At 46.6% G+C, this 12,069-nt stretch overlaps 1 protein-coding gene across 1 annotated transcript in view; it reads right to left on the reverse strand.

Moving 5' to 3' along the window:
• The window catches only part of RUNDC3B (RUN domain containing 3B), a 345,682-nt gene that overhangs the window by 113,579 nt on the left and 220,034 nt on the right, over positions 1–12,069 (reverse strand). The window contains exon 4 of the mRNA XM_086939839.1: positions 10,601–10,722. Coding sequence (XP_086795965.1) covers positions 10,601–10,722 — 122 coding nt within the window. The remainder of the gene's footprint in view (positions 1–10,600; positions 10,723–12,069) is intronic.

Consider the following 12,069-nt stretch of genomic DNA (forward strand, 5'->3'; position numbering starts at 1 on the left):
TTTCCCCGGGAGGCTGGAAGGGTAGGTGCCGGTTTAGCAGCAGTGGGGGCTGGTTTTGCAGTGCTGCAATACCGGCCCTCAGTAACAAAAGCAGTAGTGCTTCACTCTTGCATCAGAGCCACCTCTCACCTGTCTCTCCCCACCCCACGAGCAGGCTGGCCTGACAAAATGGCCAGGATTGCTTTGGGTTCCTAGTCCGGCTCTGCTCACTGGCGAAAGAGCTGCACTACCCCTTTCCTTCGACAGATTATTCATGTGTTCTGTTGGCTGATCTCTCTCTCAGGGAAGACTGCAAATCTATAGACGGGAGGGCAACAGTGGGCTCCAATATAGACGGCTATGGGCAGGGGCACCCACCTCAAGGGAGTGTCTGAGAGAACACAAACTGCCAAAAGGGGGCCAGACTCTCACACAGACACCGACAATTTGCACACCCCCATCCCCACAGCACATGCCCCCCCCCCCCCCCCCGGGCGGAAGGAGTCCACACAAAAGGAACAGCCTCCCCAAGCAATGACTGGTTGGTGACTGGGTAGGGGGGGCACAACGACTCGCCACAAGCTCCCAGGCCCAACGACATGATGAGGGAGATTACATCCTGAAAGGCAAAAGACACAAGAGGGAAGGAGGGAGGGAGGGAGGGAGGGAGGGGAGGAGACACACCCCTCCACCACGGTCATGCACGTAAACAGGCCCCCAAATTGTCTTCCTACAACGGACTGCCTGTAAGCACCTCGCTGCTTCCAAGGTGCCCTAGCGCCCGTTCCAAGCTGCACTGACCGCCCCCCCCCCCCCCCCCCCCACCGCCAGCACACCCTTGTCCAATCTAACACAGTGCCTACCTACAAAACCGGATGCACATCTGCTTGCCGCCACATGCCCCAGCAAATGATAACTACCAAAGGCACAATGTGTCCCGCGGAAACTAAGGACACAGCCACAATGCCTACGAAGGCGGCCATCAATTTCGGGTACACGGGACCAGGTGACTGCGACTGCCCCGCATACGCTTGCACACCCAAGGCATCTCAAACGCCTTCTCACATGGGCTTGAGGAACTGGCTGCCCAACCAGGAGGATTGCCCTGCCCGAACCTCGCACTATGTCACGCACTAACCTTCGCAAAAGGCTGGTAAACACAGACCACGGGGACCAAGGAAACCCAACGTGGCTAAGTCAAGCCCCGCGACTAGCGAAAACCTTCGTGACGGCGTAACCTGCGAGGCAGCGGCCGTGGAGTGTCTGGTGTGACGTCAAAGAGGCAGTCAGCGTGGTGAGGGGGACCTATATACCCCTCACCCAACCTCGCGAACTGGACATGACACAGCACCGCCTGCGCCCTGGAAGGGGACTCCCAGAGTCCCTGCCCCCTCAGACGGAGGAGGTGGATGGTGTGGGGTGCCCGTTGCCTCTAGAGGGCCGCCCTCTAGAGTGGCCTCCTGCCGTGGCCTCGGGCAGCCGGATATCCTGCACTGGTTAACGATTACAGAACTTTGCTTGCTCCACTGCGTTCTCACTGGAAAAGTGTACATCTGTCTGGTTAACCAATCCTCTGCCTACCTGTCTGTCTGGGGAAAGCAGGGAACAAAAAACCAAGGAGTAGGAGACTTTGGAGAATGAGAACCTCAGAGCTGAGCCCACTGAAGAAAGAGAAACTCAAATCTATCTCTGGTAGGTCATGGAAAACAAGGATGCAGGCAGACATGGGCACAGGGAATCTGGGTTACAGGGACTTTCCCAACATAGTGACTTTGGGCTGGAAAACAATATACAACAAGACTGTATCGAGAATAGCAGCTAAGCAAGATAGAGGAAGCCCTGCTACAGCTTACTCGAATAAAATCCATCCCTCCCTCCTTTCCAGATTACATGTTGCCATCAGCAGCTGGATAAAGACAAACATCTCACTAAAAAGACTGACACTAAGCAGATAGGTTATTTGAAATGCAACAAGGCCCACTGCCCCATGTGAAAGATTGTCATAGCTGACATCTTAGGTGGACGACCTCAAGACATCAGATTTCATTGCAAATCACCACGTAGAGTCAACCCACTATAGACTAGACATTCACATGGGTAAGATCACAGAGTCGCAAAAACACCTCTCTCGTTAATTAAATAGTATGTAAGGATAACCATTCGGGACTAAAAAGCCCCAGTGGAGATTCTTTGGTCGATGTATCACAGCTGAAAACAGATGTCTGCAACAAGGACCACAAGGCCAATTAACTGGCTCACAGTGCACACCATACAATTATCAGTAACATTAAAAAAAACTTGTGCCTGTCCTTTGACTCCAGTACAGATATCTTTCGGAGCTCAATCTCATGTCCATGCTGATTCACTTCAATCGTTCCTGTACCTCGATTTTCATGCTCTCATTGTGTAGTACATTGAGAAATAGATCATTCTCTCCTTTTGTCAAGTAGGCATTGTGCTTTCATATGGATGAAAGCTGCCCTTAGTCATCAAAGTCAATCTATTAGTATTACAAAACCATCAATGTCTACGGGAGACTGTCTAGAAGTGAGGTTAGAGGACATCAACATTATATTGTCATTATCCAGCGGATGATTTAGCTTACCCTTCCATTTTCAATGGCCCTGTAGGCAGTTTTATTACTTGAAGATAAAAAGATCAGGAAACTGGCATCTTGTGAATCCTACAGGGAACACTTAAATGTGTTACAGAGAGATGCTCATTATTTAAATGTTATCAATGTTGTCCGGCATAGAAAGGCATAGTCTAGAGAGGCACTCAGTTGGATGGCCTCTTCAGGGACTCCTATAATTGGCTGACTAAGTTCTACAAGTACCCTAAATACCTCCACGTGAATTTGAAATATATCGATTGAAAAAAGGGTTGTACCCAAACCCAGCAGAAGCAATTGAGTGGTCCTGATAGAAGAGGTCCAGAGTGCAGCAGATGCCTGTCTGTGATGTGGTCTGCAGCCTGGATGTCTGGGACATTTGAACCAAGGAGTGGAGATTTGGTGAGACCAGCAGATGACCAAGAAGAGGACCTTTGCGTGTTGGAGGATATGTAAAACCACCAGGTTAGGATTAATGGTAAACCATAACGGGGAAGGGACATGCTACCAGCTTCACCCATGTACTCATTTGATGCTGCTGTAGCCTGAATCCATGATCCATCTTATTCTGTAAATAACTTGTAAGCTACTGTGAGAGGTAGAAAGCACCCACGAGCCATAGCCAGTAGTGCATTGCAGCACACACAGGACTAGGATCCAGACAGAAAAAGATTGAAATAGGTGCACTGCGCCTGGTGTCTGCCTGGTCTCGACCATGATGAAACCGGATTGGTAAACCTGGGCAAGGACACTTTACAAGGACAATAGTGCGCAGGCATTGGGAGGGGGGGAGGAGCAACATGTGTACACTAAAGGAAGGGTATGCCTCACTCCAGCAGTCAAGACTGAAGCACTGAAACTGAAGGGCAGAAGTTGGCACTGCGAAAGGCTTGGCTTGAGAGTGCAAGTGGATGGATACTGCTTCTGTGCAGCCTAGCTCTTGTGGATATTGTTAGACCAGTGAGCCTTAGGGCGGTCTTACCCCAAATATTTAGCCTACTTACCTCCAATTTTTGCTGGAATTTTGCTTCTGTTGGCCTGAGGACTTTCCACTGCTAACCAGTGCTAAAGTGTATGTGCTTACTCCGCTAAACATGATTTGGTTGACATATACCTGATTGGTATATTTAACTTACTTACAAGTCGCTTGTAGAGTGGAATACCAAATACCCAGGGGCCTGTGCGCATGGCCGGACTGGCCATGGCTGGCACTGGGCAATCCCCTAGTGTGCTGCACTGGTGGGGGGCTGGTTTTGGGCCCCTGGGGGTCGTTTTTGTTACAGGGCCGATTTGTCTGCATAGCTACAAAATCGTCCCTGTAACAAAATCGGCCGAAAAACGACCCTGACAAAGAGCTTGGCGGCTGAGCACTTTGCCAGGGCTGGTTTTGCTGGTTAAATGCTACCAGTGGGCCTGCATCACGTATTGTGCCACCTCCTTATAAAGCACCTTAAAACAAGTCCCAGGCCAGCCATTGCAGCCTGAATGCAGTGTCACACTGCCATGTCAACATGGTATTCAAATAATTTTGTGAAGCCTTAAATTCCCTTTTTGTTACATTTAATTCGCCCCTAAGATAGGCACTTGGCAGCCCATAGGGCAGGGTGCTGTATAATTAAACGGTTGGACATGTCCTTTTAAGTTTTGTATGTTCTGATAGTAAACCACTCCACACAACCACGCCTTCACTTGACATCTGGAGATGCCTGCAATGATTTAAGCAGAGGGCCAGGATGTTTACTTATCATAAGTGTTAAGTCTGCAGGAATGGAGTCTGACCAATGTGCGCCATTTGTACCTCCACGGGGAAGTGGGAGTATGGGTCTAGTTCTGCATAATGAATAGCAAAATACAACAGAAACCGAATCAGAGAAGCTTCTTGTTTGCCCTCTGAACCGAGAAACTCTGGGAAAAGGCAGCAGGAAGTCACCCATCCATGAAGGGCCACACGAGATGGAGTCTATACAGCGAGCCCGGGCACAAGCACTGCACGAACACGTCAAATGGAGGGAGGCTCAGAGTGCGGGTTTATCCCTTGATTTCATGCTACTACCAAAACTAACAGTACTGTGAGAAGGGGTGACCAACTCAGAAATTCGGAGCAAGGCAGCAAGATTGGTTCACTGCCTAGTAGTCACGGACAAAAGGTGTTTACAAACACAAGAATAAACAAGCATTGGAAATGCAATAGGTCTCGCATTAGGAACGTTTGAGCTATTGGTCTTATAAATGATTTTTTTTTATTGATGTGTTGTTTTTTAAAATAGCTAAATAGCTTTGTCATTTACAATGCCAATAGTTATAACTTTCGTAAATGTGACACCTATAGCATTTGTAATACATGTTTTGTATTTACGTGACTTAGATGTATTGATATTACAAATAACAATGGCTTTTAACTTTTTTAAATAATTAGTACTTAAATAAAAGTGATTGTAATTTATAATGGCAATAGCTTAAACTTTTGTAAATAACTTTAGTGCAGATTATGTTTAGTGTACTTTATTGTGACCAGGGCCGTTTCTAGGTGTTTTGCTGCCCTAGGCGAGAATTGAAAAGTGCCACCCCCTCCCTTTTACTACCATCTCTCTCTCCCCCTGTCATTCAGGCTAGAACAACTAATGCATTAGATCACAAAATGTGCTGCGTTATGTTGCATAATTTGCCCTTTTTTACGCATAATTTAGCCAACTCTCTGCATAATTTGGTTCCCTCTGTGGCTTAATTTCAAGTGGCCCTGAGTATAAATAACACCAACAATCAAAGAGCACATGGCAAAACGGCTGAGTAGGTTAACCGCTTGTTGCAGAGATCTGCCGTGTTAGCTGGTCACAAATTGAAATATTTGCACAGTCTACTCAGCCTTTTATCTCTCCAAGTTAAAAAGGAGTGCCTCTGTGTTGCGTAATATTGACCTATTATCTAAGCCCCGAGGCACAATTTAATTAGCGATGTATGTTTTATAAGTGGGCGTATAGAGCGCAAACGTAGCCGTAGAACATCACAGCGCGGTACAATAGTTGCCCGGGTACATTTGAGTAGTAAATCATATAGAGCTGCCAAACTGACTCGAGAACCAGGTGGATTGGAGAGTCTCCCTATATGATTTTATTCACGCAAGTCAAGCAAACGCTTCATATCTAGCCGCCGCTAATATGTTTTGCATCAAAATTCGTGACAAACAACCCCAAAAGCTAAAGCGCAAGAGGAAGAGCACAATGTGAACTTGTTCTTATTGCAGTTTAGAGAATAAATGATGGCTATAAGTATTTTTTCACTATTTGCAGACCATAATAAGTCCTGAACCTGTATTTTGGGATGAAAAAACAAAAAACGAATTTCAGATTGGCGTGATGGAAAAAATAAGCCTCTTGGCACCATATATTTTTTATGTGTGGCGTGCTATTAGCCACCTGTTTCCCTGCTTAAAAACAAATGAAATTCGTGAATTATAAAACAATTACCTGTCACGGTTATTTTTTTTCCTTGGCACTAGAACAGCCGACACAAACAGTCTGTCCACCGCTCGCCGAGAGAGAGGGTGGTGCGACATGCAAGACATAGTCACCATTACTAGCTGCTGCATAAAGCACCGCTTGGGGACTGGCTAAAAATTATGCCCAGGGCGGTCATTGATAGCGATTTCCCACGCTACAAGATTGACGCCCCTGGTGACCCACACACTGGTACCGCCGGCCCGCTCCACACACCACTATGCTGCGCAGCATGTACAAGCAGGTGCGCTTGCACTCCCATACAGGTGCTGCTCCCTGACCATGAGGCAAAAAAGTTGCATAGTGCAGTATAACTTTTTATGATGTAGCCCATCTCTGAATGACTTTTTGTGAATCTAGGCCCGGATTCCTTATTGCTCATACACATTGAGTCTCCCAATAAGTTGCAGTGATCAACGACATGGATTCTGGGAAGAAATTCAGTTTGACACTTTAAGAAAGAGCTTATTGTGCTGTGTGTTGTGCTCTTTTCCGCTTTGTTATCTCTGATGACCCCCTTTATCTCCACTTCTCCACATTTTTCTTCCTTTTTTCCTTTCCCATTTGTCACTTGGAGCACTGCAATGTGTTCCTGGCAAACTTAGTGATGTTATTTAAAATACAATATATTTGTAGCTTTTCTTACTTTTTTTACGTTCACTTAAATGTGTACTCTTTTCCATGTGGCTGCACGAGAATGGTGACATTATTTATACTGCTTTTAAAGGTTATGAAATGGGTTCCGTATGGTTTCTTTACAATGCTGGAATTATAAAAATGACAAGAAGGATAACATACGTAAAGAACTTGACCTGCTACTTCTGTGAAATGAATGCGCTGAGTGATGCTGTGCTTTGCGCTGAGTGATGCTGTGCTTTGCGCTGAGTGATGCTGTGCTTTGCGCTGAGTGATGCTGTGCTTTGCGCTGAGTGATGCTGTGCTTTGCGCTGAGTGATGCTGTGGTTTGCGCTGAGTGATGCTGTGGTTTGCGCTGAGTGGTGCTGTGGTTGCGCTGAGTGGTGCTGTGGTTGCGCTGAGTGGTGCTGTGGTTGCGCTGAGTGGTGCTGTGGTTGCGCTGAGTGGTGCTGTGGTTGCGCTGAGTGGTGCTGTGGTTGCGCTGAGTGGTGCTGTGGTTGCGCTGAGTGGTGCTGTGGTTGCGCTGAGTGGTGCTGTGGTGGTGCTGTGGTGGTGCTGAGTGGTGCTATGGTGGTGCTGAGTGATAATGTGGTGGTGCTGAGTGATAATGTGGTGGTGCTGAGTGATAATGTGGTGGTGCTGAGTGGTGCAGAGTGGTGCTGTGGTGGTGCAGAGTGGTGCTGTGGTGGTGCAGAGTGATAATGTGGTGGTGCGGAGTGATAATGTGGTGGTGCGGAGTGATAATGTGGTGGTGCGGAGTGATAATGTGGTGGTGCGGAGTGATAATGTGGTGGTGCGGAGTGATAATGTGGTGGTGCGGAGTGATAATGTGGTGGTGCGGAGTGATAATGTGGTGGTGCGGAGTGATAATGTGGTGGTGCGGAGTGATGCTGGGGTGGCGCTGAGTGATGATGTGGTGATGCAGAGGGCAGAAAGGCACAGAAAACGATTCTAACAGAGGGCAGAAGGGCACAACAAGAAGCTCTTTACAAGGAACCACTTTACCTCCATAGATAGTTTCAGAGTATTAAAAAAATCACGAGTAAAGCGATCAGGCCACCTTGTGTTCAGGCTGACATGCTGGTTGCAGGACTGAAGTAGATTTAAGGGAAATACATTTTTTTCCAAACGGTTCAGTCATTCTGAAAGGCTAAAAAAGACTAGCAAGAGCCAGTGAAAAGAAGATACAAGAGTGCAGGAGTGGAAGTCTAATTCTGTGGTAGGCGATTAGTTTACTCCTTAATTCCAGTGTTGTATTTACCTCATGTCGCGCTCCAGTCCTCTTGGTTAACATAGCGTCCTTAAGCAGACTAGCCCTGAAGTGGCAGTACTCTCTGCAGACAGGGAAGGCAAGGCAATTTGTTTGCTCGCCCTTTGATTGCATGCTGTCTGCATTGAGCACTCAGTCCCACAAGTTAAATAGCACTTGTCAGAAACAAAAGCTTTCTTCAAGTCTGTCGTTGACTTTTTACCATGCCACGAGTCCAACACTCAGTGCCAATTCTGGTGACATGGAAATGTTGATTCAGGAACAATGTGGAAGCAGTTCTTCGCAGCTCTGGCAGTACACATGCTAATGTACAATACCTTGTAGGCGCCCATGAGACCTGTACATGGGGGTGTTGAGAGTGAGAGAGGTGGTTGGGCAGAGCATGGAATGGCTACAGGAGGAGGAATGAGGGAGCGTTGCCGCTTAATTGAGAAAGGCTCAATTTGTGCTCAGAGGGTGGGGAAGGGCTCATAATGCGGAGAAGATGGGGGGAAGCAAAAACAGCTTCAAGGAACACACTGCCGTGCAAAACAAAAGAAAGGCGGCACAGCTTCAAAAAGTATGTTTATCCATGCTTCCGTTGAAAGTGTTAGCCTGTGTTCTAGAAAAAGCGCGGTATGCGTTCTGGGTAAAATATATATATATTTTTTTTAATCAGGCGCTGTATTAAAGATAAAGCATGGTATGCGTTTTGCAAAAACAAAAAGTTTTAGCTACACAATGGGCTCTGCATCATGCCACTTCTTTTGCATGTTGGAAGCAGTAAAACATAAGGCGCGCCAGCTAGTATAAAAAAAACAAGTGGTTGTTTAATTTGGGTGGGGGCAGCACATATAATGGCAGAGTGAGTGGTGGGGTGAAGAATTAACAGACAATGGGAAGGTGAGCAGAAAGAAGGAAAACGAAAGAAGCAGCACAGGCTGGAAAAAAGAAAGAAGCAGCAGCAACACTGACACTGAGATAGAAGGAGGAAACTGGGGTCAGGCAGCATTTTTAAAGTGGACTTGACGAACACCGCGATTCCGTGGGAAATAATATCAGAGCAACGCTCACTGGATTAGCTACCCCTCAATCTGTAGGCTGAAAAGAGATGTTAAACCCAAAAAGATACAAAAATTGCAGATGAAAAGTGACATAAAATGGACTAAGACTAGTTGATAATACCGCACCTGGAGCAGTTTAATCAAAGTTGGCCCATGATCCCCACCATCCCCCCTCCATTATGAATTCCTTCAGTGTTCGTTGTAATAACGCAGATAATTATGGCCGCTTGGTATGCACGGGGAAGGCACCAGCACTTTGGGTATCGTTTGTGTGAGTAAATGTGCACTTAAACTGTGAGCCGGAGATGGATTGGGGGAGGGGGGAGAGACGTGTGGAGGAGGAGGGTGTGAGGGAGAGGTATAGAGAGAGTGAGCGAGAGAGCCATGTGATGGAGTTTACTGTCAGCCAGAGATTAAGGGGGGAGGGAAGGAGACATGATGAGAAGCAGAGACAGAGAGCCGTAGCGAGAGTAAAGAGTACATGGAGTTAATACTGTAAACAGGGATGGATGTGGGTGGGAGGGAGTGAGAGGCAGAGACAGCGAGAAAGCATTGGCATTTAAACTGTCAGCCAGAGATGGGCTGCAGGAGGGTGGGGGGAGAAAGAGAGGTTTCAAAGCGCCACGGGGAAAGGGTTCCTTTCAAGGCGCGTGTCACGGACGTCGAGTCAACAAAAGGACAGGGGTTTCGAAAGGGGCAGGAAAAGGCCCTGTCACTCTTCCCAACTTCAAAGGGGGATGTTTTGTTCAAGTAATTTTTCATGTATTAGCAATCACGAAAAATAATAAATTGCTTAACAGTGTCAGTTTTTGTTTCATGGGGTTTATTCAAAAGCGTGCACATTACTCTGCTAAATTTTCTTTTCCTGTGCATAAGGATAACAGTTTCAGACATGAACACTGACTGTTTAAATAAAGAAGAGATAAAATGAAAGGAGACACGGCCGGCCGGCCGTGAATAATTAGGGGAGGAAAAGCTGCTGGCGGCATCAAGCTGGGGAACAGATGGCTAGCTTTGATGTGCACCTGCTTTTTAGGTCAATGCGCTTGCGCATTGACCTAAAAGCACACTGGCACAGCATCAAATCGCCAGTTTGGTTAAACTTTGGATAAGCCCCTATATCTCGCGCCAGCTCAAATGCGCAAGCGCATCGGCAGGCGAGACCTAAAAAGCGCTATGGAGGGAGCAGCAGGTGAGGGGAAATGAATAGTAACTCAATCACGTCGGGTGGGCAGGGATTAACTTTAATCAATCTGTGCTTGGTGCCTGATCCAGAGAATGGATCGAAAGTGATGCTTGGCCGCACTGGCCAATAAAGGAGGCTTCAAAGAAGAGGGAAACTGCAGCCAACAAAGGGTGAGCAATGGGCGGACTCCAAGTCCTTTTTGTAGACAATAGTGTTTCGCTAACACATGCTCTCACAGGTTCGACCCTAAAAAACGATAACTCAGTATTTCAGTCATTTTACATATATATTTAAACACAATTTTAATAGACAATTATAATATTTTTATAGTACCTCACATAATAAAAATAATATAGTTTGGTAATTGAAAAGCTTAATTACCATCACACAGCAGGTTGGGCCCATCATTCTTAGCTTCACTGTCCTGGGAATGGCTGGGGCCAAGCGAAGCTGGAGAAAGACTGAGGTCTCCAGATAACTGATCGAGGCTTGGCAATCTTTTCCTGAAATGATAAAAGTCACATGTCAACAGTATTTGGTTATTCTCAGTTTGTAAGCATCAACTGTAGAGTACTGTTGTTAGGTCCTCTGCATCAGTTTAAAAAGAAAAATACCTACTCCTTGCACCGCGTACGTCTCTTTCTCTCCTCCGTCATTGCTGAAGAGTCCAGAAGCACACAGGGTCCCCAGAGCCAAACACAATGTTGCATTGCAGCATTGATTGGCCTGAGCACCGTGGTTCGGCCCCCAGATGGGGACAGGAAGCCTGTGCATGTTCCCCACCGAGGCTGTAATGAAGCTTGGGTGGGGAACATTCAAAGCGGGCATGACTGGCCAGACCGAGACGGCCGGCCAAGCAGTCATGCGGACTTAGTGTGCACAGTCCACTCCTCCTCCCCGAGCCACCAGTCGCGCACGTCCTAACCCAGCCCCGCAGCAACAAAAAATAAAATGATAATAACCTTATTATCAATATTTTATTTTCACGCTTTTTCACCCTTTCCACTAAGAGCAATGTGGCAAACTCTGGACTCAAGATGTGGCTGTTTAACTGATCCCTGCCTTGCAGCAAGGTTCCCAGCGCCTCGAATACCCTCAAGGGAGAGAAGCTGTGCTCTATATATCATGATGGATATAGGAGAATGACAATCCAGTAGTGAGTCGATAAACAACTTTGGTTGCCCTTGATGCCACCCACCAATGGGATGTCTTCTAAACTACTGACATACTTAATGTGTTACAAATAGCGTGGGACCCTTTTTAGGGAGAAATATGTAAACTCACCACGACCATGTGCAACACATGCACATCTAGAGGTGGGTACCATCTTGTTCAGGGCAGATTCTAGCATTCGAAACTTCCTTCTAAGGCCCATTAGTGTCCAACTTCCTCTCCATTTTTACCAGGATTCATGAGCTCTCAGGTTACCAAAGCCTGCTCCTCATGCTTTATTGCACCCCCTTGAGTCATTATCTTCCTTTACTATATTGGTTTGCTTGTTGCATGCATTTTGGAGATGGATGCCCAATCCTCCTTAGAGCGATTCACGCACAACAATGAAAAGGTGAAGCACAGTATTGATAACTAAAATAGCAAGTACTTTCAGCAACTTTCTGTATTTTGCAGTATACATCTTGGGATTAACATTGTCATTTGAGCATCACAACAAATGTCATTTTACTACAGCAGTATATGACTACATGCTTTAAAGCTATTTCTACAGTCGTGAGCTAGAACTATGACCTTGCTGGCTCAAACAAACATCAGAAACAGAGACAATCCAGCAAATTGCAGCAGGGATCCAAGCTATATCATATCTGGGGGACAGTCCACTTCTTCAGATCAGCTCT

This window comes from Lissotriton vulgaris, chromosome 10, assembly GCF_964263255.1.
Source record: "Lissotriton vulgaris chromosome 10, aLisVul1.2, whole genome shotgun sequence".
In the NCBI taxonomy this organism is placed as follows: domain Eukaryota; kingdom Metazoa; phylum Chordata; class Amphibia; order Caudata; family Salamandridae; genus Lissotriton; species Lissotriton vulgaris.